The sequence below is a fragment of the Cololabis saira genome, chromosome 21, assembly GCF_033807715.1.
Source record: "Cololabis saira isolate AMF1-May2022 chromosome 21, fColSai1.1, whole genome shotgun sequence".
Taxonomy (NCBI): domain Eukaryota; kingdom Metazoa; phylum Chordata; class Actinopteri; order Beloniformes; family Belonidae; genus Cololabis; species Cololabis saira.
The window spans coordinates 33,918,646-33,944,593 of NC_084607.1; the positions used below are offsets into that span (position 1 = coordinate 33,918,646).

Consider the following 25,948-nt stretch of genomic DNA (forward strand, 5'->3'; position numbering starts at 1 on the left):
AGCCGCGGATGATCTACAGGATCATTAGAATGCTTATGAATGTGGTCGAAAACGCAGATCTTCGGTTATGTGTGGATGCAAATGTTTTTATAAACGGAGGGGGGGAAATATTCGTTTTTAAAAATACCCGGCTACGTGTGGACAGGGTCTTAGACTTGTGTTATTCCTGCCTGATATCTTATTTTCACAAACCATACACCGTTGGCTACAACGGAAATGTTTAAGTACAAGAATGACAAACCATTATTATTCTTGCTATTAAACATTTCTGTTTGGTGCAAATTGGCAATGCAATGTGTTTCTGAGTGATAGTTCTGCCGAACGGCTTAGTTTCAGCCATCCTCGTTCCCGAGACACACACGACCGCGCTTTGCGAGTGCACGGCACAGCCGTGACGTCACGCCCAGAAAGAGACTTTTCTTTGACTTTTCTGGCCGTTATAAAACATTTTTGACGGATATAAAGTCCATGACTTAAAAATATAGAATACAAAGATTAGTAATTGGTGGTGATTACAGCTGGAGGTGTCCTGTGAACAGTTTTAGAGGCTTCTCTTTTACTATTGCGGTCTATGGGAAAAAAGCTTTCTGGGCCCCATGGGATTTTTTGTTGCAGTACCGCGGCTGGCCACTGGAAAAAATCGGCGTGCCTGCTGAGCGCGAGACTGGGGGCCTGGTTTACCTTCTGGTACACAGGCCCATAGAGCATGCGCAGTTGAGTCACCTCCCATGATGCTCTGGGGCCTCCCATCATGCAATGACGCGAGTATTAATATAATATGTATTAATATAATATATTAATTCATGTATATTATTACATGTACAGTATTACATATATTATTAATGTATTAATAAAATATAATTACATGATATATATTAATATAATACATCCGTGGAATGCACGGACACGGCTGTGACGTCAGCCGTGAGGTCACGCCCAGAAAGAGACTTTTCTTTGACTTTTCTGGCCGTTATAAAACATTTTTGACGGATATAAAGTCCATGACTTAAAAATATAGAATACAAAGATTAGTAATTGCCGGTGATTACAGCTGGAGGTGTCCTGTGAACAGTTTTAGAGGCTTCTCTTTTACTATTGCGGTCTATGGGAAAAAAGCTTTCTGGGCCCCATGGGATTTTTTGTTGCAGTACCGCGGCTGGCCACTGGAAAAAATCGGCACACCTTCTGAGCGCGAGACTGGGGGGCTGATTTAGAAATTCTAAATAGGCTGCGAGTGACGTCAATGCGTTTTCTCAAAACAGCGACTCTGATTGGCTGAAACGAAACAACGACTCTGATTGGCTGAAACGAAACAACGACTCTGATTGGCTGAAACAAAATGCTCCTCCCGAGATATGCGGAAGTCGAGCGAGGAAAAAATAAAAAAAAAGTAAAAGAAGCTGCCGTGGTTCCGTGAATCCAGTCCGTACCGACGCTACCAAGAGGTGAGTTTCTGTTAGACTCTATTAAACACTAGAGTGAATACAGCGCTGTCGGGGGGAGAACATTTCCCTCAAAATAGAACATTTTATGTCTCCGGTACGATAATCCTACATTTACCATCAGGCAACACTCGAGTGGTGGCCACGTGTTTGGAGGAGATGGACTTGGATCAGATCCAGGACCGGGACCAGATCCAGGATCAGAACCAGAACCAGGACCAGGAGTCCAGCAGGACCAAAGCGGACTCTTCCTCCGCTGGTCTGCAGGTCAGTGTTCAGGTCCACGTTTTTTTTTTTTTTTTTTTTTCACTTCTTTATTTCAAATTGTCAACAGAACATTATAAGACAAACATAACATACATAGAAATACTTGATGCCAGGGGAAGTCACAGACAGAAATTATAGATCAGTTCAAAAATATTTTATACCTAGTGCATAACTCAGAGGTTCGGATGGCTTTACTATTTTTAGAATATTGGATTGTTGAAATGTATTGTTTGAATTCATTTTTAAAGGCCGGGAAAGATGGTATGTGATTAGAGAATTTTGATTTGTGAATATGAAATTTTGCAAGTAACAGAATTAAATTGATGATGTAGTATTTATTTGCTTTGCTAGAGGGGTAAGAAATAAATCCAAACAATACATTGTCATATGAGAGGGAGAAATCAGAGTCAATATGATGTGAAATTAATGAGCAGATATCTTGCCAAAAAATACACGAGACGGGACAAGACCAAAATAAATGACATAAATCTTCTGCAGACAGTTTACAGAATGAGCAGACCACATCAATGTCCTTTTTGTATCTCTGTAAAAAAACTTTGCAAGGATAAAAACGATGAATCATTTTCAGCGTCACCTCTTTAACCTTGTTGATGATCAGATATTTAGAGGGCAAACACCATATTTTCTTCCAGTTCAGATCTGAAGTTAAGTTATTCCAGTAAGAGACTGCATTTGGAACAGAGACTACTTCTCTTTGAAATAAGGCACGTATATCACAGTTGTTATTGCTCATTTTAGAGGAGAAACATATCTGACCAACACTAGTAACAGCAGGATCCAATGGAGGTAAAGACAGTTCAGATGAATTCTTAAGAAGCATTAAGACACCAGAAGGTATAGCATCAAAAACTATAGCGTATTCTTTTGGTGGTATAGGAATACTATACTTGTCTAGGAGTTCTGAGTATGACATTAAAGTGCCGTTTGGATTGAGGAGCTGCTTAACCAGATAAATCCCATGGACGAACCAGTTTTCCAAGAACAATGATTTGTGTTTATATAATATGTCTCTATTGTTCCAAATGTAGTATCTGTGGGGGGAGAAGTTGTGTTTATAGATTAAAGACCAGGAAAGGAGCATTTGTTTATGGAAATTAGATAATTTTAAGGGGATTTTTTCAGGTTTATAATTGCAAAGTAAAACAAAATTAAGGCCTCCAAGTTTTGAGAATAAGTAGTTGGGAATAAAATTCCAGATGGAAGTTGGGTTTCTAAGGAACTGTTTAATCCAATTTATTTTGAAAGTATTGTTAAGGGTGAAAAAATCAAGAAAGTTCAGGCCACCATGTTCATAGGAGTTCATTAAGACTGATTTTCTAATGTAGTGTATTCTGTTTTTCCACACAAAATTATAAAGTATGTTATCAATGGCTCTAGAGGTCTGTTTATTCACATCGAGAGATAAAGCTGCATAAGTCAATCGGGATATGCCCTCTGCCTTGGTTAGTAGAATTCTTCCTCTAATGGATAAGTCTCTTTGTAGCCAAGAGTTGAGTTTTTTCTGTATCTTTCCTATGGTAGGGCTGAAGTTCAAAGAGCATCTAGTGTCTTGATTTTTGTTAATAACAATACCGAGGTAAGTGACAGAATCTTTCACAGGAATGTTAGAGATAGAGGAAACATCACAATTTTTGAGGGCCAGCAGCTCACACTTATTAACGTTTAAACAGAGCCCAGAGGCATTGGAAAACATCTGAATTAAATTAATGGCTACTGAAACCTGTGAAGCATCTTTTAAAAATAAGGTGGTATCGTCAGCCAGCTGACTAATAATAATATCGTTTTCAGCTATTGTGATACCTTTCAAGGGGCTGATCTTAATGTAATCAGAGAGTAATTGAGCACAAATCAGAAACAAGTACGGCGAGACCGGACATCCTTGTCTGACTCCGCGCTTTAAATCAAATCTGGGAGAGGTGCCTGCATACAGTTTAATTGAACAATTTGCGTTATTATACATGGTCTTAATGGCGGCACAAAAGTAAGGGCCAAAACCAAAATTTTCCAAGGCCTGAAATATAAAGTTGTGTTCGATTGTATCAAATGCCTTGCGGAAATCTAGAAACAAAATTAAACTATCATCATTGCAAAGATCGGCGTAGTCAATAAGGTCGAGAACAAGCCTGATGTTATTAGATATATGTCTATGTCTCATAAACCCAATTTGGGTTTCATCGATAATGTAATCCAACACAGTTTTTATTCTGTTGGCAAAAATCTGAGCCAAGATTTTGTAGTCACCGTTAAGAAGGCAGATTGGTCGCCAGTTATCAATACAAAGCGGGTCTTTTCCAGGTTTTGGAATTAGGGTTAAAAGGCCTTGAGATAAAGTGGGAGGGAGAGTTTGATTTTTAATGCTTTCTCTAAACACACCATGGAGGAAGGGGGCTAATTTTTCTGCAAAAGAAATATAAAACTCAGAAGTTAAGCCGTCGACTCCGGGAGATTTATTAAGCTTTAGGTGTTTAATGGCAAACAGGACTTTGTCTGGAGTTATAGGGCTATCACAGAGCTTTTTTTGGTCATTCTTGATTAATTTTGTTTCAGTGAGATATCCAAAGAAGTTGTTAGCATCGGCTTCACTATACTGTGACTCATATAAATTTCTATAAAATGTGGAACAGTAATTAGCAATTGTTTTGGGGTCGTCAGTAGTAATTCCATTGATGGAGAGTTTTCGAATAGAATTGCTTTTACCACGAGATCTTTCTAATTGAAAGAAATATGCAGAATTTTGTTCCCCTTCCTCCAACCATATCCTCCTTGACCTCACAAAAGCTCCCTCCGCTTTCATCCTGTATATTTCATTTAATTTATTTTGCTGTAAGATTAAATCCTGTATGTCATTTTCTGATAAATTTTCAGGTAAAATTTGCGAGAGAGCAGTTATTCTAGAAATTACATTTGTCTCCTCAATTTTTCTAGATTTGGATAATAAGGACTAGGGGTGTAACAATATATCGTGCCACGAAATTTCGCGATACAAAAATGTCACAATACGTGTCGTGGAGGTGACAACGTGTATCGCGACATTAGGTTATTAACATTCATCTATTGTGTTGACTAGAAACGCGCATCCGACCGCGACCGCGCGGACCAGAATCTTACTCCGCTCAGGAGAAAGTAGTCCCGTTTTGCGGTCCCGTTTTGAGCTCTGAACCTTTATTTATTTAAGTATGGTGTAGAGTTAAGCCTTACCTTATTAAATTAAACCTTTTTCGGGCCATGAGTAGGATAAACACGGGACAACTTCTGCGTGAGTTTGCGTGTACTTCAATGTCCGCTCAACAGCGTAGGATTTCAGAACATCAACACAACACCTAGTGCTGTATCACTCCGCCCAATCTAAAACATACTAACAACTGATATACTTACTGGTGTAATTATAGTCCCTGATTTACAGAATATAAAGAATATATTTATAAAATAATGAACCCTGAATTACCAAAATAACCTTCTTAACAAAAATAAATCTCCTCTTACACTTATAAGGCGAGCATGAATCAATCTTTTTTATGAAGTAAAATTGTATGTATTTATTTACTTGTATTTATTTATTTAATTTTAGTTGTTAAATTTCTGGAAAAGAAAAAAGTCAAATCCTACATGAGAGAAACTATTCAGTTTGTGGCAAAATAATTGTACTTGTATGAAACTGAAGATGCATAATGCAAACCTGACATTTACTTTTAGTTCAGTTTGTGGAAAATGGTTGGCCTGGCTTTCTCTTTAAAACTTAAACAGTTATAAAGCGTTACAAACTGTAACAATAGGGCAAATGCACAGCATTGTTTTGTATTATGTGTATTTCAAATAAAAGACAATTTTTTCCAGTCATATATTCCTCATTCAAGGTTGTTAAAAAAATACTGCTATAATATCGTATCGTATCGTTATCGTGACCTCAATATCGTGTATCGTACCGTATCGTGAGATTAGTGTATCGTTACACCCCTAATAAGGACCCATACTCTCTTAAATACTTAGCTACCTCAAATTTAAAAAGTTCCCAGTTTCTGCAAAAGCATTTATCATTTAAAGCCTTGTTCCAGAAAAAGTTTATCAATGTTTGGACCTTCTTAATTACTGAATCGTGTTTCAAAACAGAATTATTAAGTTTCCAATAAGCGCCTCTAAATGTGTGAATTGTGCTAGATTTAACAGAGATACATAACGACACAGCTCTATGGTCAGTTAGAGGAGTTGTTATTATATTAACAGAAAGGTTATTCTCATCTAAACAATCAGAAACTAACCAATAATCTATGCGTGACATTGAAGTGCAAGCCTTATTATTCCATGTATAAAGTTTAACGTTAGGATTTTTTTTCCTCCATATATCTACCAAATGGAATTTTTGCATGAATAGTAACAGACGAGAAGCTGAGGAATTGTTTGTACTTGGAGGCCACCTATCTATAGAACCATTCAGAGCAACGTTGAAGTCACCACCCACAAGAAAAATAGCATTTGGGTATTTTGATAACCAGTGTAAAAAACGAGAATCTAGGGCATCAAACAAATAGTCATTTTCAGGTTTTGAGTTATACCCATATAAATTGGCAAGAAGGAGAATGTTGCTGTCAATGTTCAGTATTAGTATTACATATCGACCATCAGGGTCGCTTTCTGAGTGCAAGATAGCACCATCAAAGTTATTCTTTAAGATAGCGACCCCTGCTGATCTTTCTGAGCCATGCGAGAACCATATGTTATTTCCCCACTGAGTTTTCCAAAAAGAAGCATCATTAACCACCGTATGTGATTCCTGAAAAAAACAAAAATCAGATTTCTGCTGTTTTGCAAATAAAAATAAAGCTTTACGCTTAACATTCTCTCTTAATCCCCTGGCATTGAGAGAAAAGACTGATAAAGACAGTGAAAGAAGTGTTGTAATCAAAGTGAACAATTTCCACCCCTTAATAAACAATAGGTCTGACTAACCAGGAACAATATAACAAAAATATAAAAATATAACCTTATATTCCCAGGCACTAGTGCTGTAAACGAGACTGTACCATGAACAGTGTGTGTGTGCATAGAAAGAGCACAAACATCCATCAGGAAAATCTTGATGTGATCTGATCTCCATCCGAGCAGGTGCAGAGTGCAGGTGCAGGTGTAGGTGCAGCAGGATGAGCTTCAAACGGGGACAGCAGCAAGATGACTATCAAGGAGGTCTTGACGTGTCCATCTGAGCAGAATCAGAATGTATTTCTTGTGGAGACACCGGTGGGCGTATCTCCTTCCCCTCTATTATCACACGATTCCCAGCAAAGTGTGCCTTCTTTCCTTCTTTTCTGGCAGCATCGATCAAGGGCCAAAGTTTTTCTCGCAGTGCTTTGTCAGTAGCAGTAAGATCCTCCGTTAATCTCAGCTTGTTCTCTGTGAGAAAGCTGCAGTTTTTGGCCGTTTTCCACACCAGGTCACGCGATGATCTGTTGGCAAAGCGGATGATGGTCGTCCTCTGTCTCCTTTGCTTGTCGTCATATCGACCCAGACGATGTGTGATGTCAATATCTTCTTTAATCTTAGCCCGGGTCTCCCCGACAACAGCACAGCAAATGTCGGCAACTTTGGCTTTGATATTTTCTTGTCTGTCTTCGGGGATACCGTGGAGCCTTAAGTTCCATCTTCGCTGGTATCTTTCTGCCTCGTTGACTTTCAATTCAACCTCCGACAGCCTCTGGGTGTTACTTTTACATGTGGACTTCACCGCTTTCATGTCAATTTTCAGGGTTTCGACCTCCGTGAACACAAAGTCAATGGATTTTTTCAGAGCGTCGATGCTGACGGTATTATTGTTGATCATGCTCTCCAGATTATCGGAGCGCTCATTGATAAGGCCAGCAATATTTCTCTGTAACTCAGAAAGGGTTAAGTCGCCTTTCATCTTCTTCCCATCTGGTTTGGAAGGAGTATCAGGGTCGGACTCAGGAAAAGACGACAGCTCCGGGCTCTGGCTGCGACTGCAGGTGTTGGAGCCAGTATAATCATGCTCGGTTAGAGCGTGGGCGGCAGCGGTCGCAGAACAAGCCGGAGCACTAGTGGTCTTAGCAGTTGCCATCATACCTTTGGGTGAAACTTTCGTCGTATTCTTGGAGGGGAGTATTTTCTCTTTTTCTTTGCGTTTAAGCCCGTGCTCCGTCCGGAACATGGTGACAGCAGCCCAGAATTGAAGGACGTCAGTCTAGTCCGTCAGCTTATTTGATGTTAGCCGCCGCCGTTAGCTTTTTGATGAACTCGACGGACTTCGGTGTAAAAGCAGCGTTCGTGAAGCACTTCCTCAGTCAAATGGAGCAGGGAGATATAAAAAGGTCTTACAAAAAAGTCATGACTTGAAAGTTGTTCAAAAATAAGATAAAAAAGGGTGAAAACTGAAAACTCGACTCAGCCACGTACCTTCACGTCTGTACGGGCCGCCATCTTGCGCAGCCTGTTCAGGTCCACGTTCCTCCTCGCTCTTTCTGTCATCATCGTCATCAACTTTATTTGAAATACATACTTCAATGAAAAATACAGGACTGTCTCAGAAAATTTGAATATTGTGATGAAGTCCTTTAATTTTCTGTAATGCAAAAATGGCATACATTCTGCATTCATTACAAATCAACTGAAATATTGCAAGCCTTTTATTATTTTAATATTGCTGATCATGGCTTACAGCTTAAGAAAACTCAAATAGCTATCTTATCTCAAAAAATTTGAATATTCTGGGAATCTTAAACTGTAAGCCATAATCAGCAATATTAACATAATAAAAGGCTTGCAATATTTCAGTTGATTTGTAATGAATCCAGAATGTATGACATTTTAGTTTTTTTAAATTGCGTTACAGAAAATAAAGAACTTTATCACAATATTCTAATTTTCTGAGACAGTCCTGTATATATTTTATTCAACTTTGCCGCTGTTCATACAAAAAGTTAATAAAATGTCCTATCTAAAACCAAGGACAGGCACAGTGATCAGTCTACATAAATCCATAAATAAAAAACCTCTGTCCATTATTTTTCATTTTTTAAGGACAGGCAAATGTGTTTTATAAAAAATAAAATAAAACAGCTCATATTTTTTCTCTATCAAGTGGGTGAAATGAGTTCTGGATGGCAGGACGTTCTCTGGGTTGAACTGGTGTATCATTTGTTGAAACCCGTCACCATCAACCATGGAGAGCTGCTCATATCACAGATCAGTTTTGAGTCAGTGAGGGCAGTCGTCTGTTGCAGGAACACGTCTGCTTCTTTTGCAGAAAGGGGTCCATGGTGGCTCTTCTCTGGACTGCATGGATTTAATTTAAAATACTTTTGTCAGGCACAGTCAGGCATAATGTTAAAGCTCTCTTTTAAAGCCAAAATAGGCTTAATATCTTACCAAGGAGAGTCCGTTTCTTTTAACACTCGTGCTTTCTCTTCAAATGCTCGTGCATTACCGACGTGCTCCCGTGATAAGCAAGGTCTGCTTTGCAAACCTTGCAAGTAATCTTTTTATTCACCGTATCTAGGCGCGACTCTCTGCAGAGATTGTATTGAAGTGAGACACCTCACTCCATTGGAAAAACACATCTGGCGACAATTGTCGACAATGGAATTAATTGTTGCTATGCAGTCCCGCTGCCCTCTAGGTGGCGCTCGCGGCCCAAGCTTGGGCCGCGGCCCTATGGTTAAGAATCACTGTACTATTCCATCTAGTGCATACGTCAGTCTTCAGTTTGTGCTGTTTGAGACCAAGCAGCTTTTGGTTCTCCTCCAGCAGGTGGAGTCCAGAGGTACTACGGTGGAAAAATTTTGAGATCCGCCTGATCCTCGCCAGGAGCTTTGCCACAGCTGCCAGCTTGAGAGCTTTCTGTGAGGCCAAGTTGACAGTGTGAGCATAGCATTTCAGATGCATAAAGTTCGCCTTCTGAGCAGCCACAACCATGTTGCTGGCATTATCAGTGACCAACACCAAATCTTTCTCTGAGATCTGCCATTCTGCCGCTGCTTTCTGCAGCAGCTCGGCAACATTTGCCCCGGTGTGACTCTCACTCATCTCTCGGGTTTGAAGAACGTGACTCACTAACTTCCTTTTTGTTCTTGTCCGACCCGAGTACAAAATGCGCTGTTATAGTGATGAAGGATTTGGTGGCAACCGAGGTCCAAGAATCACACGTTAGTGCTAGCCTGCTCGCCTTCTTCAAGAACTCGATGACGTTTGTTTTGGTTTCGTCGTAGAGGTGGGGGATTTCTTTCTATGCAAAGTATTTTCGGTCAGGGAGTTTGTAGCTCGGCTCCATGGTGCGCACCACTAACCGAAAACCCCTGTCATTTACCACTGAATACGGGCGTAAATCCGTCGCGATAAAAGCAGCTATTGCTCTTGTAATGGTCTTCGCCTTCTGCGAGTTCTTGGGAAGTTTGGAGACGGTCTCAGGATGGTCCTCTGTGTGGCGGGAACGACCGGAGGAGCGTTCTCCGTTTCGGGATGAAAGCGTATACGGTGCTGCCTCATGTTTTTGGTGTTGCTGAGGTACTTTATTTTTGCTTTGCAAATCTTGCAAATTGCGTAGGTCTTGTCAATCGTCTTGTTGGCGCTTTCATAAAAAACAAAATATTTCCATACGGTTGCAGTCATCGCCGATGGCGAGAGAATTGGCAGCTCTTTGGGTGCTGCTAACGCTGTCGCCATTTTGCTAACTACTGCTCTCTGTTTGTTGTGGTCCCACTTGCTAAACAGTCCGGGCGGCGCCCGCGTTAAGGTTCCGGTTACGTGTTTTTTGTTCCGGGCTCTGCTGCAAAGCATCAACGTTTATTAATCGATTCCAAATCGTCACGTGACGCATCGCGATGCATCGACACATCGATGAATTGCACCCACCTCTAACATACAGACAGACAACCAGACACACTCACACTCACACCTATGGGCAATTTACAATTAGAGATGCACCGATCAGGATTTTGAGGGCCGATCACCGATCTCGAAAACCAGTATAGGCCGATCCTGATTTTGCCGATCACCGATTACAGCGTGAAATCCATAAATTCATCAATATTGTTGTCTCATGTACACGACACTGACATTGTATTATTAGGTATAAAAATTAGGAGATTAGGTGTAAGACTCGGCTTACAAAGAGTAAGTGTAGTTTAGTAGCTTCAACTTTCCTGTGGTAATAATTATGTACATGTGACCAACACAGACAACAGCAGACATGTCACTCTCTAAAAGTTGATACAAGTTGTAAACTATAAACCTTACTTTTCCTGTGGAAAGAGGAATTAAATCTTAAAATAAAAATTATGAATTATTAAGCTTTGTGAAAGCTTTAGCGGTAGCATCCGCTGCGTGTGAGGAAACTCTTGTGAGTGAAGCAAAACTCTTCACTCTAGAATTCCAAAAGTCCCTCGTGAAGCTACTGACACGACTGTCGTCCTGCGTGAGGGTTTGGACTGTAAATAGTCTGGTAAAACTACGACGCGGCAGCGCGCACCGCGAACGTGTTTAAACCCGATGTCTTCTACAACTGAAAGCGGCTGATGAGCAAAGCATATGAATTCATTACCTTACGATGTAGTTCTTTATTTTTCTTCCTGTCGTTTATAAGTCTCTGTTACAGGTGTTACAGCTGAGTTAGTGCCGTTTCGCGCGCTCCTTTTTTTCTGCTGCAGCCAGCTTTGAAAACTCAATATACTCCGTGTGAAGAACTTTCAAATGTCTTATCAGCTTCGTTGTGTTGAAATTCTTTTGTAACATTCGTCCTCATGGTATCTCCTTTGGACACACTTTGCAAACTGCAAATTTGTTGTCCTTTTCAGACATTGTAAAGCTCCCATACCGGCGAGGCCGGCGCCTCCTCAGGACCGCTCGGTCTGAGATGCGGGAACGCGCGGGTTTGTTGTTGTAAACGTCATCAGATCGGCCGCTCTGAACTATTATTTTCCGATCTCCGATCAAAACCGATAGGGCCATTATCGGCCCGATCCCGATCAGGGGCCGATCGATCGGTGCATCTCTATTTACAATCACCAATTAACCTAGCATGCATGCATGTTTTTGGACTGTGGGAGGAAACCGGAGTACCCGGAGGAAACCCACACTACAGCAAGACAAACAACAGCCAAAATCTTTCAGTTGGTTAGGGTTAGTAAGTTAGTTAGTACTTTCCCTTGGAATGGTTTCACAATTATTGTTGTACGGCTTGAAATGGTGGTTGTTGGTGTCTGTAGAAGTATGTTCCTTCGTGGCACCTTTCTCGTTGGTAACAGCCAATGGTGCCAGGCCACACATGGCAGCTCCACTATTCAACATGTTCCCAGATTTTCTGGGATCTACATCTAATCCATTGAGATCTATTGTGTTCTTGCTGACTTTGCTCATGATGGTGCCACAAGATTGACAGCAGAATTGAATAGATGTTGAATATTGCAATTATTTTTTGGTGTATGTGAAATCAGTTGTGTGTAGAGCAAATGATTTTGTTTAAGCTTTGGAAACCCATTAGTTTATGTTTGCATAGCAGAGGTCCCAGCCCAGGGGGGGCGAAGCATTCTAGATGGGCCCTTGTGGCCTAAACATTCCCGTTAAAACATAATCGCTAAAAAAAAAAAAAATGCCACAGATCAGGCCCTCTGACACACAACCACAGCAGCAGGCGACACGGTCAGAACGATTCAAATGAGGTTTCATCACCTTGGATTTTGCCAGTCATTATGTCAAACGTAATTATAAGCCTAATGCAGACTTTAAGATATAGGTATCAAACTGAAAATGAAAATCCAATGACTTCCAGTGATGTCGGATTCAGTACAGCCGAGTAGCACAATTCAGACACACGTGTTCAACCTACACGACAGTTTACAATGTGCGACGACATGTATTTAACACAATGACCGAGCAGACACGGCGGTCAAACAACAACAAACAATATAGGTGTTGTGCCACACAGGTAGCTTAGCTGTTCAGTTATCAGCAAACAACTCATTAAAATCAATCAGAATGTATTTACATACGAGTACCAAGCAGATGTAAAGCGATACCCAAAATAAATTCCGATGGCACACTACGATAAACATAAAATCATCACTAACAAGAAAAACGACAACAATAAAAATGAAACTTAAATGCATGGAATGTACCATATTCACAAAATGTTCACAAACATTTATAAGTTCAGAGTTCACATGAGCGCATGGGCGTGGCACAACATAGGAAAGGCCATATATTCAGCATTATGACAATGTTATCAGAAATAATTAATATTATGACAGTTTACCATTGATGGTTTCATATAGCGGTGGGCAGAGAATCACAACGGACCTCTGTGTACTGGAACTCGAGGCTGGTTTTGGGGCAGGGGTGGGCTGTGTCCACCCAAACGTGCGTCCTGCCCACCCGATCAAAGGTAATGGGGATCCTTTATTTTTTTATAATTTTATTTTTTTATATATATAAAAAAAAAAAATATCTGTACCGTTCCTGATTGGGTCGGCACTGCGCATCATTTTTAGACACAACAATGAACGCATACCACAAAAGTTGTGTCTCGGCGGAGGGACCCGACGTCCCAGCAAAATGAGAAACAGAGAAAGGTGTTCAGAACAAAACCACCAGCAAACTAACAAACCAACCAACAAAGCTCAGAGTTAACTAAACGAACCAGCAATGAACAACTGGCAGCTGATGAGCTGACGGGCTGCAGGTTCGGGCTCACAGCGCGACTGATAGGAAGATATGAAGGCTGATTTATGGTTCCGCGTTACACCAACGCAGAGCCTACGGCGTAGGGTACGCGGCGACCGTACGTGGAAATGCGGTCTTTTTTTCTGCTATTAAAACATGTTGTAATGTGAATTTGCAACACTTAAAGTACAAATAATAGTTTTTGACGTGACATCAGAGATTGTACATGCTCTCTGTGAAAGGATGAGTAGCTCCACAACTGGAAATGGGCGGGTGGTTTGGAGCGTCTGGGACAGTCATATCCGATCTGAGTGTTTGGAGCTGTTCAGACTGAGACGCATCTGCCCAAATGCGATAATGATCGGATATGAAACTACCTCCCGGAGGTGGTTTCCATCTGGTTTGCAAAAATCGGATCTCATGCCGTTTGGGACTGTTCAGACTTCAAAAGATTCATCCAGTTTCAATCTGGATGGGCTAAAAATCGGATATTTGCCTGCAGTCTGAACGTGGCCAAAGTAAACAGACAACATGCGCGCGCACGTACACTTGCATGACAGGCAGACACAAGGGGAGAAGGGACTATTTCTTTCATTTTTACTTTTTAAACAACTTTATCCATATGTGTTAAGGTGTTATAAGTCATCCCTCGCTATAACGCAGTTCACCTTTAATGTCTCGCTGCTTCATGGATTTGCATTGTGCATCGTGTTCTGCATTCTGATTTGCTAAATAGTCTCCCTGCTTCTTCACTTTCTGTGTTAATAACGTCGGTCGCTTAGCAACAATGCTGAGAACGGCCAATGAACTTCAGCACTTCAACACATGGAAGCACACGTCAAGCACTGGAAATCTGCAACAAAAACCATAAACGAAACACAAAACCGACACGGAGCCGACCAAAACACGAGCAGCGATTGACCCAAATCCCGAGATCCGATCACAGTCTAAGCTAAGCGCGTGCGTGGGTGCGTGCGTGCGTGGGTGCGTGCGTGGGTGTTCACGATCTGAAGCCGAGTCATGTATGAATATATATATATATATATATATATATATATATATATATATATATATATATATATGTGTGTGTGTAATGATCCTATCAAAGCTCCACCTGAAGTGTATCTATAGGCCAGCGAGGGAACACGGGTGATGTGGGCCCCCCTCCCGACCCTGGTGTTGAGTGCATGTAATTAATACAAAAAAAACAGGGAGGGGGAGGTCAGGGTATCATGCTGACAATGACCCTCCCCCCTCCAGAACTAAGTATCCTTGTTAAATGTATTTATTACATTTTGAATGCAGTGTCTACAGTGCTATTAAAACCGTGAGGCAGGGAGTGCTGGGCCACGCGGGACGATGTCCCCCACGACCCGGACCCCCCGCCCCTTCACCTATGTGCGTATGAATCGTGTAGGGGGAAGAAGGAGGGGGAGCGGAGGCCGAAGCCAGGAGGCAGGACCAGTGGAGCCGGCACTGGAAGGACGCCCACGTTCCCCCACGGGCCATCCAAGTTGACGGGGGCCGGCCCTCCGAGCCGGGCCAGGGCCCCACCGTACCTCCATGGGCGCCCCGGGTGCCGCCGGAGCCCCCAGGCGGAGGGGGAAATGGTCCAACATCCCTCCATTCATACTGACAACATAAGACATAGACACCGTGCACCCCACGGCCAGGAGGCCCGGCCCCCTCAGCCGAATGTTGTTCAGTGGAGGCAGACATTATCTCACTACTAATATGATCTGATAAAAGATTCCTAAAGTGGTTAATACATATACTGGACTTTTGTTTCCAATTCACTAGAATGGTTTTCTTAACGATACATAAGGCAGTGAAAACCAGGTGTGTCCAGTTAGATTCCATTTGTTTATCTCCCAAGTGACCTAATATGCATGGGGCACGCTGGAATTCTGTAGTTGATCCATGTGGATAAATTCTCACAAATCTCCGTCCAGAACCTCCGTACCGGTGTACAAAACCATAAAGCATGCATATAATTATCAGGGGTGTTCTCTGTGCACTGTGAACAGATCTTAGAGGCAGTGTTGTTTTTGGCAACCATTTTAGATTTAGTCTTAGTCTTTTGGACGAAAATGCTTATTAGTTTTAGTCCCATTTTAGTCATTTCTATATGTGATAGTTTTAGTCGACGAAAACTCAAAAAGGTTTTAGTCCAGTTTTAGTCAGTTTTAGTTAAAAAAAGAAATTCAATTTTATTTATATAGCGTCTATTACAACAGAAGTTGTCTCTAGGATCTTTCCAGAGACTCAGAACATGAACATAAACCCCCGAGCAATTATTACATAAACAATGGCAGGTTAAAACTCCCCTAGTGGGAGAAAAGCCTTAAGCCAAACAGTGGCAAGAAAAACTCCACACAGACAGGTGGAAGCAGCAGCGGGATGACCAGAGGGGGTGCAGGCCAGCATGCAGCTCCCGAAGCTCTGGCCTGCAAAAAAAAAAAAAAGATAGAAAGATAAGATAAAAAAGAAATTATTTTCACCAATATTTACAATAAGAAAAGGTATTCTGTTTTAGCCCAAAGCTAGCAGACTCTACGTATGATAAAGCTGCACATATAACTGACCAGTTTAACATATCAACGTGCTGACGGAACATAAACACAGAGAGAGGACCACACCGTCACTGGATGTAAACATGGTTAAACATGCTGCTAACTTACAAAAGAAGTGTGCTGTTCATTTAGACACATGGGGAACAGCAACACGTCTCAAATGCTATATTCTAGTCTACGTTTCAGACAGTCACTCAAACATGGGTCAATATGATACTTATTACACTTGTAGCCCAACCAAAACCCCGTCATGTACTACACACAGACTACCAGTCAAGCCTGAATTACGGTTCTGCGTTAAATCGAATTGTCGGTGTAACGCAGAACCATAAATCAGCCTTAACACACACACAAGCTACTAAATCCAAATACCAAATCCAAGCCCACCAGCTGCTCCCTTGACCCTATACCCACTTCCTTGTTTAAAGGTATTGTGACATGAAAAACACATTTTTCTTGATTTTTTTTTTTTTGTGTTTTGTTGGGTGTCTTGACATCAATTACACCCAAAGAACGACAAACTTTTAACATTCAGTGAATTGTGTGCTTTCTGGGATTTTCCGCATAACTATGCAAAAACGGCGCATGTGGTTTGGTGGCGGAACGTGACGTCACGCCCCGCTAAATCACCGCCCCCTCCACCCAGCTCCCTGCCTCCTCTCCTCTCCAGCGCACCATAAAGGCTGATTTATGGTTCCGCGTTACACCGACGCAGAGCCTAGGGTTACGCGGCGACGCGCACCGTACGCTGAACCCTACGGCGTAGGCTCTGCGTCGATTTAACGCGGAACCATAAATCAGGCTTAACACGGAGCTGTTTAGAGCCTCTTCTGTTCTCATCACCGGAGGACAACTGCTAAAAAGACCCGCGGCCACTGACTGGACTTAAGATAAGGGGACACTGCTTCTTGCATGCCTTTATTTTTATGATTGTTTGCGGTGGACTGCTTCGCCCTGCTGCTTTTCCGTGCATGCTTCGCCTGTCGCTCCCGGCTTAACTCTACGACGCCGCTGTGAGCGTATGGCTTGCGGGGAGCTACGGTCCTCTGGTCCCGGTTGGACTTCATCCCCGGGCTGTAGTCGCCCTGTCTGGGCTGTGTGTGTGGGTGTTTGTGGTTCGGTGTGCGCGCATGTGTGTGGAGACGGCAGAAGCGTGTAGCAGTTGGGTTGGAGGAGGTTTGGAGGAGGAGCGGGGCAATGATTGACAGGAAAGGGGGAAAAGGACGCGTTTTTCACGGCGCAAAAAACACCGTCATCTCCAAGCCAGGCATGGAGTACTGGAGTGAAGTTTTTCTTGTTACACCCTTTTAGACACATTTGAGGGATGTTGGTCAAGACTTTTAATAGTGTTAAAAGCATGTTAAAAATTATGTCAAAATACCTTTAAAGTCTGCTCACCAACCCTGGCCCAATTTCTCACTACTCTTATCAATAAATCCCTGCAGAGTGGAGAAGTGCCTGCCCTTTTGAAAACAGCAGCGGTCACCCCACTCTTAAAGAAATCAAAACTCGACGAGAAGTTCTGTCAAATTACAGACCCATCTCAAACCTCCCATTTATCTCAAAAGTTCTCGAGAAAATTGTAGCCTGTCAACTCCAGTCACACCTGGCACATAATAACCTCTACGAAGCCCTCCAGTCTGGTTTCAGGCCAGCTCACAGCACAGAAACTGCCTTGGTGAAGGTCACCAACGACCTACTCATGGCAGCGGACTCTGGATCTCCCAGCATCGTAGTGCTTCTAGACCTGAGCGCTGCTTTTGATACTGTGGAACATAAAATCCTCCTCCAGCGCCTTAAAACCTACACCATGGTCACAGACACAGCACTGAAATGGTTCACCTCCTATCTGACCAACCGCTACTACCATGTCTCCCTGGGAGGTGCCAGGTCTGACGACACTGAGGTGACATGTGGTGTGCCACAGGGGTCAGTGTTGGGCCCCATCCGGTTTTTGATATATCTGCTCCCACTTGGCTACATCATCAGACAACACAAAATCAACTTCCACTGTTGATGACACTCAGGTCTATATCAAAACCCATCCAAGTCCCTCTAAAACAGTCTCCTCCCTCCTACTTTCACCTTAAAAATATAGCCCGACTGAAGCCATCCCTCTCCAAAGATGACTTAAAAAAACTGGTAAACGCCTTCATCTTTTCACGTATTGACTATGGCAATGCACTTCTCTCCGGTCTACCTGCAAAATTCATCCACTGCCTCCAACTGGTTCAGAACAGCGCTGCAAGATTGCTCACCGGTACCAAAAAGTCAGCACACATAACCCCTGTTCTGGCCGAACTCCACTGGCTCCCGGTCCACTACAGCAGGGGTTCCCAACCTTTTTTGTGCCAAGGACCAGCAGAAGTATAAACAAAAAGCTCAGGGACCGGTTGACAATTTATGTCAATTTTAATAAACATTTTAGAAAAAAACAATGCATTTTAAAATGCAGGCTATCATCAGCGACGTTAGCTGATGTTGTGGCCTTTAAAACTTGCTTCTGCAAATCTAAGTCACGTTTTTTCCTTCCACTGGTTTGTCTTTGAGAGAAGGATGTTTTGTATTTAAGTGTCTTTGAAGCTTGGATGGCTTCTTTTGCTTCGTTGGCGAGCGTTTCTCCACATAAAATACAAAGTGTGTTTGGCGCCTCCAAATCGCCCGTTGCAACAAATCCGTATTTTATATACATAATGTCGTACTTGCGATTAAAGCTTTTGCTTTTCTTTTTGGTAGGATTTTCCACTTGTTCATCACTATTTCTTTTACTCGAACAACTAGTAAAGAAACGGCTCATGGAGGTTTGCTGAGGTCCACTCATCTCTGCAGCTGACTGTAACCTGCATACAGCACCTGTGCATGGCGCTGTTCAGTCCAGTCGGGTACCAGAACTTATTGTCCGCCAAGCCATGACAGGGCTGCCACTCAAAGAAACACATTTCGACAAGTTTTGGATGAAATTATATGATAAAAAAATGAAAAAATTGTTTTCTTAAATTTAGTATGAGGTTGCTTTAATTATGTGGCAAATGATAATAAACACGAGAAAGATGGGTACTTCAATGAAAAATAGATATTTTATTCAACTTTGCTGCTGTCATTCATGCAGGGAGACACCTAAAACATGCTGGATAGGTCTTTCTAGGACCGGAGTTGGAGACCCCTGTATTATGCTCTTATTTATTCATGTAATAATATACAGGTGGAGGTCGGAAAATTTGAATATATTGCAAAACTTCATTCGTAGTAAATTCAACTTAAGGTGAAACAAATATTATTTCCCACTACAAGCAAAGTGAGATATTTCAAGCCTTTGTTATAATTTTGGTGATTATGGCTCACAGTTTATGAAACCCCAAATAAAAAATCTCAAAAAATTTGAATATATTATGAAATCATTAAACAATTCAATCATCAAAATTATAACAAATAAAGGATTAACACATATTGCTTTGCCTGTAATGAGACTATGTACTGTAATGTACATGTATTACGTGGTCTGATAACCATCTCCCGACGAATATTTAATTCTCTGCGCATTAATTCTGCACCTTCATCAATTGTGTCTTCATCAAAAGGACATGCCGTGTTCGTGACAATGGACTTCTAAAATACTGACTCTGTTTTTAATGACAGATGGCAGAACTTCGCCAAAACTCGCCTGCTGACTGAATGAATGAGGAAATCAAATGTGCGTGTGTCTCTGAAAGAGGCGGAGACGCAGAGAAACTCGAGGTTCATTGATATAAACCTGGTCCAGGTTAGATTCAGAGAGTCTGTTACTACGGTAACTGACCGAGAGCTTAAGTTACCTCTCTTTGTGAAACAGGCTAGAGTTACTCCTCTTTCTCTGGTTTGAGTTACCTCCCTTTGTGAAACGGAAAACTCAGTTTCCCTCATTTCAGGGTTAACAGACTCAGTTTTCACTAAACCTGCTTTGTGAAACGGACCCCTGCTCATCATTGATCAGCATCTGCAGTATTGATCAGTGAGCGCAGTCGTCTGGTGCGGGGAGACGCAAAAAAGAAAAAAAAAAAAAAAAAAAAAAAGCTGCGCTGACACGCGGCTCTGGGCAGAGATTGTATGAGGTGAAGTGAAGTGAGATGCCTCACTCCATTGGGAAAAAAACCGTCTGGTGACAATTGCCGACAATTTTGATTATCGCTTTTTGTCGACAACGTCGTTGCAGCCCTTATTATGATCGGAACACAAGCCATTCCACGGCCCGGTAGTAACGGCTCTACGGACCGGTACCGGTCCGGGGACCGGGGGTTGGGAATCACGGCACTACAGGATCCAGTTCAAGGTCCTCCTCCTGACCTTCAAGGCCAAACAAGCCCCAGCTACCTAAGTGATCCAATCACTATTCATAAACCGGCACATACCCTTCGCTCCAGCCACGCCACTCTCCTTCATGTCCCCTCTCCACGGCTCGTGACGATGGGACACCGTTCCTTCTCTGCCTCCGCCCCACGCCTATGGAACTCTCTACCTGACCACCTCAGGAATGCACCTTCTGTGGAGTCCTTTAAAACGGGCCTTACAACACTTTTTTACAAGCAGGCTTTCCCCTGAACTCTTCCCTTGACCCCCTTTTATTCAAATATTTTTTTATTTATTTTTTTATCTTTTTGCTGCCCACAACTTTTTATTTTTATTTACTTACTTAGTAGCTAGGTTTTGTCTTAGTTTCTTAGTCTTGTTTTTAGTCTTCTTTGTAAAGCGCTCTGAGATCTGTCGTTTCAGGTGAAAAGCGCTATATAAATTTGAAATTATTATTATTATTACTAAACTAACTTCTGCCTGGGTTAGCAGCGCAACCAAGCTAATTTAGACTGAAGTCAGCAATTCATATGACATTGATCACAAGCCGATTGTCGAGTAACATTGTATGTATGATATGTTAACAGGCCTTGGTTTAACTTACCTTCGAAAAAATATCAGCGTGGTGAGTCTTCAGGTCTTGAGATTGGTGGGATTCTTTCCACCTAGTTTGTGGCCACATTTATCGCCGTCTAGCTCTAAGATGCATTCTGTTTTCTTTCTGCTTGATTATATTGAAAATGTGTCCATATTAGGGCTGTTCGATTAATCGATTTTAAATCGTAATCGCGATTATGTAATTAGAACGATGTTAAAACGTGAAAATCGTAAAATCGATTTTTCACTTTTTTTTTTTTTTTTTTTTTACCTTGTCTGCACACATATTAATGATTGATACCATATTAATGATTGATGGAAATACCTCTCAATACCTGGGACAAGTGCCCCATCGGAGAGGCTCTCTAGTGTAGGAGTGGGCGTTGTAACGGCCACCGGGCATCCCTCAAGCCAGATGCGCTAGACCGGCTCGTGTTCCTTGCAAAAAACTTGCAAATGTGAATAGCAAATGTAATGACTGACATTACACACCTCTACCTCCTTCATGGGTTGCATTATTATTTAGCATGCAAAGACCCAGTTTAGTTTAATTAGAAAATGTCTTGTTTTATTTAATTGGAAATATAACTTACTGTATGTTTGCAAGTGCTGATTTGCTGATTTTTTTTTTTTTCAGAGATAAAACTTTATATTTTATTATATTTTTTTAAACTTTTTTTCAACTTAGAGAGTTTTGCACTTTATTCATTCATTTTTGGTTTAATAAGAGCAAAGTTTGCACTTAAAGCCCAATGGGGCAAATGTTCAATAAAAAAACAGCATATTTGAAATAATTTCTTTGCCTTTTGTCAATTCACAAAGTAATCGTAATCGAAAATCGGATTTTGAGAGAAAAAAATCGAGATTTTATTTTTGGGCAAAATCGAACAGCCCTAGTCCATATAATATCTTGTCGTTTCTGATCACCGCTGCCACCAGGGTCCATCATCCCACCGGACTGTGTAACAGTGATGCAGCCGTGTTGCATTCAGGTGCTGCAGGTGATGCCGGGTCTCCTCTTCTGCATCCCAGTCTTCAAAATTGTTAAATTCACAAAATAAATTAAAAGAATTTACAAAATCACTTGTGTCGCCGTCCTGAGGTAGCCGGCTCTTCTTCTCTCAATCTCCGTTGCCGTGGTTACCACCTGGCAGTTGATCCAGCGCAATGATATTAAAGATATCAGGCAATTTGACCAAACTTGTTTTCTAGGTGTAGATTATCACTTTTAATGTACACCTGCCGACCAATCAGAATCGATTATTCACACAGACCGTGGTATAATTGGTGTTAATCTATCTCAGGGGTAGGCAACGCTGGTCCTCCAGTGCCACTGTCCTGCATGTCTTAGATGCTACCCTGCTTCAGCACACCGTGATAAAAGTACCTGTGTCATCAACAGAATTGTGCAGCCCTGGATGACAAGCTGATGACGATGATTAGTTAGAATCAGGTGTGTTAAAGCAGGGTAGCATCTAAGACATGCAGGACAGTGGCACTCGAGGACCAGGGTTGCCTACCCCTGATCTATCTAATGTAACTACTGTGGCTGACATTTATTCTTGTTTCTGTGTTACTCTTTCTGTTGCAATTTCACTAAAGTACTTCAACTATAGATACCTAAATTATCCTTATTGCGTCGGGGTCTTTATTGGAGTGTGTTTAGCTCGCTGTATACACTGTGTACCGCACACACATGGTCAGGGCAGAAGAAGTGCTGACTGAGGAAATTTTGAGTTTGTACAGAATGCATTAAACACACCATCAGTCATCTCAAGGAATTTCTATAAACAAGTTATGATTTTGTTCTGAGGGTGGTAACTTTAGCCCTTCACACTTTTGTTTTGACATATTGAGATGTTTTATCTTAATGTTTCTGGCTGTCAAGAGCCATTGATAACAGAACATGCTTAACATAGCACTCAGACATAAAACTCTTCATTGTTTCACTGCGAACATGACAGACAGCACTTGACTTGAATTTAAAAAGGATTTGTCCGGTCAGCCAACAACAGGATCTAAGTCTTTTTCTCTTTCCTTACAGAAACATAAAGCCAAAGAGAGAACCACAAGTTACTGCTGTGATAGGAGTGATAAAGTCCTCACCACTTCACCAGGTCTGAAGGTCCGAAAGATGATTCTTACTGAAGAGAAGCTGTACAGCTGTGAACAGTGTGGGGCAGCTTTTACCAAATCAAGTATTTTAAAGATTCATCAGCGTATCCACACTGGAAAAAAGCCGTACAAATGTGATCAGTGTGGGGCAGCTTTTACCCAACAAGGTAATCTAAGGAGTCATCAGCGTATTCACACTGGGGATAAACCTTACAGATGTGATCAGTGTGGGGCAGCTTTTACACGACAAGATAGTCTAAGGAGTCATCAGCGTATTCACACTGGAGATAAGCCTTACAGATGTGATCAGTGTGAGGCAGCTTTTACCCAACAATGTCATCTGTTAAGTCATCAGCGTATTCACACTGGATTTAAGCCCTACAGATGTGATCAGTGTGAGGCAGCTTTTACCGAACAAGGTAGTCTAAGGAGTCATCAGCGTATTCACACTGGATTTAAGCCTTACAGATGCGATCAGTGTGAGGCAGCTTTTACCCTACAAGGTAATCTAAGGAGTCATCAGCGTATTCACACTGGAGAGAAGCCTTACAGATGTGATCAATGTGGGGCAGCTTTTACCATGTCATGTAATCTAAAGCGTCATCAGCGTATTCACACTGGAGAGAAAGCCTTACAGCTGTGATCAGTGTGGGGCAGCTTTTACCCAACAAGGTAGTCTAAGGCAGTGATTCTTAACCATAGGGCCGCGGCCCACACTTGGGCCGCGAGCGCCATCTAGTGGGCCGCAAAAAGATTTCAGTTTTGTACATGTGGGCGCGGGGGCCGCGGGACTGCATAGCAACTCCCAACCAAATGAGGAGAAGACACTCAGCTAGCTGTACGTGTAATAGTAAGAGAAATGGTGTGTATTTACAGAGTAAATCCTTCATTTTGCACGGAGTAGGTTTAGATCCGCCAGGATCAGGGATCGATTACTTGGGTCTGCGCCCAGAGCGAGCGAGCGCGGCGTGATCATTTATCTCGACGCGTCCCCGTGGCCAGGGAGGTCGGTGCCGCTCGGGCTTGCGGGCTCCGTCGTTTACTGCTGAAGGATGGTAGATGTAGATGCGTGGGCTGACGTGTCTGCTGGACTGGACTGTTCGGGCTTTCTCAAAAGCATCGGAAAGTGACTCTGTTGCTCCGCAGCCAGACGCTGCGGGCTCCTGCCCGTCTCAGCTGATCAGGCTCGGATGAAACCTGAAGCGCTGAGTCCTCTGACAACTGATTAATGTAATATCTTAAATAAAGTACAATAAAACTAAGTTTTGTTCCCGCTTTATTTTTAAATATGCACAGAACTGAAGTCACAGAAAATAAACTGACCATCTTAAAACATCCTGCCTATATTTGGGTCAACATACAGTTGTGAAGCAGCTTTCTCCACAATGAACATAATTAAAACTAAATATCGTTCCAGGCTCATGTTTATATTCATTTATTATAAAAATGTGTTGAGACAATTAACAAAGAAAAGGGGAAATTCAAACTGCTGGTAGAGAAATAAAATAAGATAGCATTTGAAAAATAAAATAAAATGTTTTTTATTTTTAAGAGAAAAAAATATGTGTAATTCAAGTTACACATGCTAAGTGGCAAATATGTACTTTTTTAATATAAAAGTCAGATGCAGATGTTGATACAACTATGAGGCTACTTGAATATATATATATATATATATATATATATATAATGATGTTCTGGACCTTCGCTTGAGTACATTTTCTCTAAATGGACCTCTTAAAGTTTTAGTTGAATACTATCACTTTAGTTGAATACTTAATATTTAATGGGCCCCGGGCCATTCTGTACTGTAAAAATTGGGCCCCAAGGTCAGAAAGGTTAAGAACCCCTGGTCTAAGGAGTCATCAGCATATTCACACTGGCATATTCACACTGGATAAAAAAGCTCAGTTAAAGGTACCAATTTAGACATGAAATCCAGAGTTTTGTTTTCAGTTTCAACTGAAAAATGTTTTTATCTTACCGTATTTTCACGACCATAAGGCGCATATTATTCTTTTATAGTTTTTTTTTTTTTTTTTTTTTTCCAAAAATGTGTGGCGCGCCCAATGTGTGTTATTGTAAGGCGGACGTATCGTATTTTCGCGACCATAAGGCGCACATATTTTTTATTTTTATTTTTTTTTAATGTGCCGGGCGCCTTATGAAACGGTGCGCCGTGTCTATTACCTGAATTACGGTAATGTAAGGCCGGCCACCATGAGAACGGTAAAAAGAGAAGGGGGCCGGTGGAGCCTTGAGTTGCGGACGTGAATGAGACCATCCACTGAGCTGTTTAATGTAGAAACAGAAGATGAAGACTTTTAAGGATTTGCTTGATGTGTAAAGTGAAATAAAATACAATCAAACTAAGTTTTGCTCCGCTCTATTTTTAAATAAGCACACTTGTGTGTGTGTTCTGCAGCACGTGTGTGTTTTGCATGTCGGGAACCGAGGATGCACCTGCCGTGGGGTTGCGGGGTCCGATCGCCGCATCCCCGGGGCAGATCCGGCTGAAATGCCGGTGGTCTTTCCCCGGGAGTCCCTGCTACCAGTCCATGTGGGTTCCTCCGGTCCCGGCCGGTCGGAACCGGTCACTTTCCCCGGTTGAAGCCGCGGTGATGCTGCTCCAGCCTACTTCCTGGTTCCCAAAACGGGATCCGATCGAATTATCCTGGTTCCCGCCCGCTTTGGGAGCAGGGATTTCTGGGGTACGTCTCAGGTCTGATCAGCTTCACCCTCCGAGATTTTCAGCCAAATCTGTCGGTTACAAACCCGGTACCGGATCCCCGACATGCGCGTGTGTGTGTTATGCGGCGCGAAACACACACATTCTCATTTATGTGGTGCTTGCCTGCCACGCTGATGGACAGAAACTGTATGGTGATTTTTAAAAGAAAAACTTTGCATAAGACGTTTCCAGCCGGAGTCATTATACGGGCAAATGAA

At 42.0% G+C, this 25,948-nt stretch overlaps 1 protein-coding gene across 1 annotated transcript; it reads left to right on the top strand.

Moving 5' to 3' along the window:
- Positions 1 to 1,580: 1,580 nt before the first annotated feature.
- Positions 1,581 to 25,001, top strand: LOC133422201 (zinc finger protein 239-like). The gene is made up of 3 exons (XM_061712145.1): positions 1,581 to 1,709; positions 22,929 to 23,684; positions 24,862 to 25,001. Exons 1-2 carry the CDS (start codon positions 1,602 to 1,604, stop codon positions 23,640 to 23,642), a joined length of 822 nt encoding a protein of 273 aa, XP_061568129.1. The 5' UTR covers positions 1,581 to 1,601; the 3' UTR covers positions 23,643 to 23,684; positions 24,862 to 25,001.
- Positions 25,002 to 25,948: the final 947 nt, after the last annotated feature.